General features: G+C 42.4%; 1 protein-coding gene across 1 annotated transcript; it reads right to left on the minus strand.

Moving 5' to 3' along the window:
- Positions 1-1,464: 1,464 nt before the first annotated feature.
- Positions 1,465-2,698, minus strand: LOC149440287 (uncharacterized). The gene has a single exon (XM_089658820.1). It carries the CDS (start codon positions 2,566-2,568, stop codon positions 1,588-1,590), a length of 981 nt encoding a protein of 326 aa, XP_089514946.1. The 5' UTR covers positions 2,569-2,698; the 3' UTR covers positions 1,465-1,587.
- Between the last annotated feature and the right edge of the window lie 1,614 nt (positions 2,699-4,312).

Below are 4,312 nucleotides of genomic sequence, written 5' to 3' on the forward strand. Positions count from 1 at the left end.
AGGAAGTCTGCTAACTGAATGTGTAATGCAATCTGTCATTAGCATTCCCAGAGTTCCCTCTGCAACATAGTTGTATCAGCTGTTGGTCCTGTCTGTAGATCTGTTATTTCCCACCTTCTGTAACAGGGTGACAACCCTGCTCATTCTGTAGAAACATTAAACAGCAGCGTTGTCACCCTGTACAGGGAAGTCTTAGATAGATTATAAGTAAAGTCCAACTTCAGCTAACACTTCTACAGCAGTTACTACAACAGGTATTCTATAAGGATCAACCCACCATATGAATGGAAGTTGACAGTTGTAAGCACCCCCAGCAGTGTTATATGGTGTTTCCCAACCACCCAAATTTAATTTTTGCCAAAAAGCTTGGCCTTCTACAGGAAGCAGAAAAAACAGATCTACTGGGAGGGTCAACAGGTAATAAAAATGTTACAAGGGGAGATTTGGAAAAACATAAAACGTTTATGCTAATGACAGATTGCACCATTTATATAAATATTGATATTGCCCATTGTTACACTTTAGTGTCGATGTCTTAGCATTTCCAGGAATAATTAGCGATCTTTGCACACTTTGCCCCAAAAAGGGACCCGTTCATTCAGAGTCAGTCATTAAGGTGAACCCCAATAAGAGGAATTTCAGTCTCCCAGAAGAAGTGGTAGGAATATGACCGCACACTTAGCACTTTGTAAGTTCAGATCTCTTGCAGTTGTACCGTGTGAATAGTTTATGGAGATGAGCAATAGCTGGACAGAAAAAAAAGATAACAAGGACATCCAATCTTCACCTGATAGGATCACTTTTGAAAACCAGATGAAACATAAGTGGCCAGCTGGGATTAGGTGATACTGTTGAATATGTCCCCTAAAACAGCATTAACTCCGTGTTGGAAGGCCTACACCAGCTTAAGAAGTTACACTCTAACCAAACATAGACCTCTATCTGGCTGGTATCTCAGCTACAGATCTGCCTGGAAAGCTGTCATCCATGAGAGGAGATGGAACATGGAAAGGAGGCATTGATCATGGGAGAGGAGGTGGAACATGTAATGGGAGGTGTGGACAAGGTGGTCTTAGCTGGAGCCCTCAAGCCTAGCTTATGGTGTATCAATTCTCAAAAGAACCTGGAATGGACTCTCCTAATGAGGTTTCAGAGGCTTGGCAAGAAGCCATTGGACCCCATCCTAGACTCTGGTACTGAGGCAATGTTGGTCAGATTCTGGCAATGAAGAAAACACACGGGAACATAGCTCAGTTAGTGAATGATGAAAATGCATTACATGTTCAGTCAATGCTCCATAAAAAAGGATAAAGATGAGAATGATGAGGAATACAGTTCAGTCATTGCTGCTTATCTGAAAAAAATGTCCAAAGGTAAAATATTCACAGGCCTTCTAGATGTGTTCCTGATGGACATAAGCACTAAACCCAATGAATCCGAACATTAAATTCCTGATTGTTCACAGATTTTTTTTTCTAAGCAGCATTTTGTCTTTTTATGTCTTCCGTCATTTGTGGGAAGACATTGGGCCTGTGAACCTAATGAGACAGCTTCAACTTCTTTAATATTGCCCCTTCTTCTGGATTTTCATTTATGCAGCTCAAGCTTGTGAATCCTTTGGTGACAGATAAGCTTGGCATTACATGTAAAAGCTTTGTCACATTCTGAACATTGATATGGCTTCTCTCGAGTGTGGGTCCTCTGGTGTGTGATAAGATGTGCCATCTGTGTAAAAGCTTTTTCACATTCTGAACATTGATATGGCTTCTCTCCAGTGTGGACCCTCTTGTGTATGATAAGCTCTGCCTTGGTTGTAAAACATTTGTCACATTCAGAACACTGGTATGGTTTCTCTCCAGTGTGAATCCTCTGGTGTCTGATAACATTTGACTTCTGCATAAAACCTTTGTGACATTCAGAGCACTGATATGACTTCTCTCCAGTGTGAATCCTCTGGTGTCTGATAAGATGTGACTTCTGTGTAAAAGCATTGTCACATTCTGTACACTGATATGGCTTCTCTCCAGTGTGAGCCCTCTGGTGTGCTTTAAGGCTTGACTTGTGTGTAAAAGCTTTGTCACATTCTGAACATTGATATGGCTTCTCTCCAGTATGAACCCTCTCATGTAAGACAAGGTAATCCCTCCGTTTAAAAGTTTGATCACATTTAGAACATTGATATAGCTTCTCTCCAGTGTGGACCCTCTGGTGTGCTATGAGATCTGACTTCTGTGTAAAAGCTTTGTCACATTCAGAACACTGATGTGGCTTCTCTCCAGTGTGGATCCTCTGATGTCTGATAAGGCGTGACTTCCATATAAAAGCTTTGTTACATTCAGAACACTGATATGACTTCTCTCCAGTGTGAACCCCCTGGTGTGCTATAAGATGTGACTTCTGTGTAAAAGCTTTGTCACATTCAGAACACTGATATGACTTCTCTCCAGTGTGAATCCTCTGGTGTGTGATAAGCTGTGATTTCCATGTAAAAGCTTTGTCACATTCAGAACACTGATATGGCTTCCCTCCAGTGTGAACCTTCTGGTGTGAGATATGTGTTGCCTCCATTGTAAAATCTTTGTCACGTTCCAAACAAGAAATAGCTTGAAATGACTCCTCTTATGTATACATGGGTTGGACTTTACTGTAAAGCAATTGTCACTTCCAGAACACTGAAATGACTTTTCTCATGTTGTCCTCTGAGGTTGGATCAGTGTTGAAGAGGACCCAAAGCACTTATGACATTTAGAACACTGATATGACTTGCGTCCTGTGACTCCTCCAATGAACTGCAATAAAACCTTTCAGTCAATTAAGACACCCAGACGTTTGGTTTGTATTCACGAAGACCAGCATGATCGAAAACGTGGTTCATCAATCCACCTGTACAGACAAAAAATAAAAATCAGAATTCTATATAAAGGGCTAAAGTTGTTTTTAATTTTTAATGATTATTATTATATATATCTTATATATCATCGCAGGCTGTGTCAGCATTATGGTTGTCATCAAAGGGCCAGTTGTAATTGTAAGAGTAGATGTCCAGAGCACCTCACCCCCCCCCCCCCCCATTACATCAGTCAAGAACCTCACACCCTCAGGTGAGAAAAATGTAAATGAGCAGCTGAGAGAAGAGCTAAAAACACTAATACCACCACAGATCTATCCTAGACATTCGATCTAAAATGTAACAATTGCAACAAGAAAACCCTCAACTGAGGGAAGAGATAATGACACCAAAGATACAAATGGAGCTCAACAATCAGGAAAGAGAATCAAAGGGGATGTTTTATACAAAGTACCCATCAAGGAACAACAGACCGGTGAGACCAATCAGCTTCCGAAATGTAACAAGACAAAGACCAGCAATAGCCAAGACAACTCTACTAATCCTGAGACCACAAATAGTGATGGCCGAACACCCCCCTGTTCAGGTCGCGGTCAAACATCTGAACCTACAGAATGTTCTACAGTGAATGTCGAACACGAAGGACTGAGAGGTGTCTTACCGCATCTGAGTATGAAGATACCGCTCAGTTACTAATATCCGGCATGAGTTATATGATGAAGTCACGCGGTATTTTAGTAGTGAGACATTCATTCATGTTCCTGGTGTCAGTGGGGTTTCCTGCCGACAGCTGAATGTCAAAAGAATTGTCAGCATAGCCCAACAATTAAAAAAAACATCTTGTTGTCCCCCCCTCTCATCCATACCAAGCCCTTCGGGTCTGGTATGGATTTTGAGAGGAACCCTCCATGCCATTGTCCCCACAAAATTCATATCAGACCCTTATCCAAGAAAGCAGCTGGGCAGGTCAGGAAAGGGGGGGCAAGTGCCCCCCTTCCTGAACCATACCAGGCCACATGCTCTCAACATGGGGGGGTGCTTTTGGCCAGGAGCCCCCCAAAGCTCCTTGTCCACATATTGATGGGAACAAAGGCCTCTTTCCCACAACTTTAGCCTGTGGTTGTGGGGGTCTGCAGCCTGGGGGGCTTATTGGAATCCGGAAGCCCCCTTTAACAAGGGGACCCTAAGAACCTGGCCCCCCCACCTATGTGAATGAGTAGGCGGTATATGGTACTGCTACCCATTCACAAAAAAAAGTATAAAAAGTGATAGGAGTCAGTCTTTGAAAAGTCCTTTATTAAAAATAAACATTGTAAAAAATGTCCCCCAAAGTAGATGCAACATCAATCACGATCCTGCCACCACCGCTACCCAAAAAAGGGGAAAAAAAGCTCTGCTTGCTATGTTGGCTCCTAACTGTCTGACAGCTGGTGCCGTGACAACAGTTTTTATATACCCCGCCCC

Source organism: Staurois parvus, unplaced genomic scaffold, assembly GCF_062004578.1.
Source record: "Staurois parvus isolate SC_StPar_1 unplaced genomic scaffold, SC_StPar_1.0 ptg001098l, whole genome shotgun sequence".
In the NCBI taxonomy this organism is placed as follows: domain Eukaryota; kingdom Metazoa; phylum Chordata; class Amphibia; order Anura; family Ranidae; genus Staurois; species Staurois parvus.

Excerpts from the sequence above, each read along its gene's own strand:
- LOC149440287 (XM_089658820.1), bottom strand. The coding sequence starts at position 2,568 with ATGGAGGCAACACATATCTCACACCAGAAGGTTCACACTGGAGGGAAG.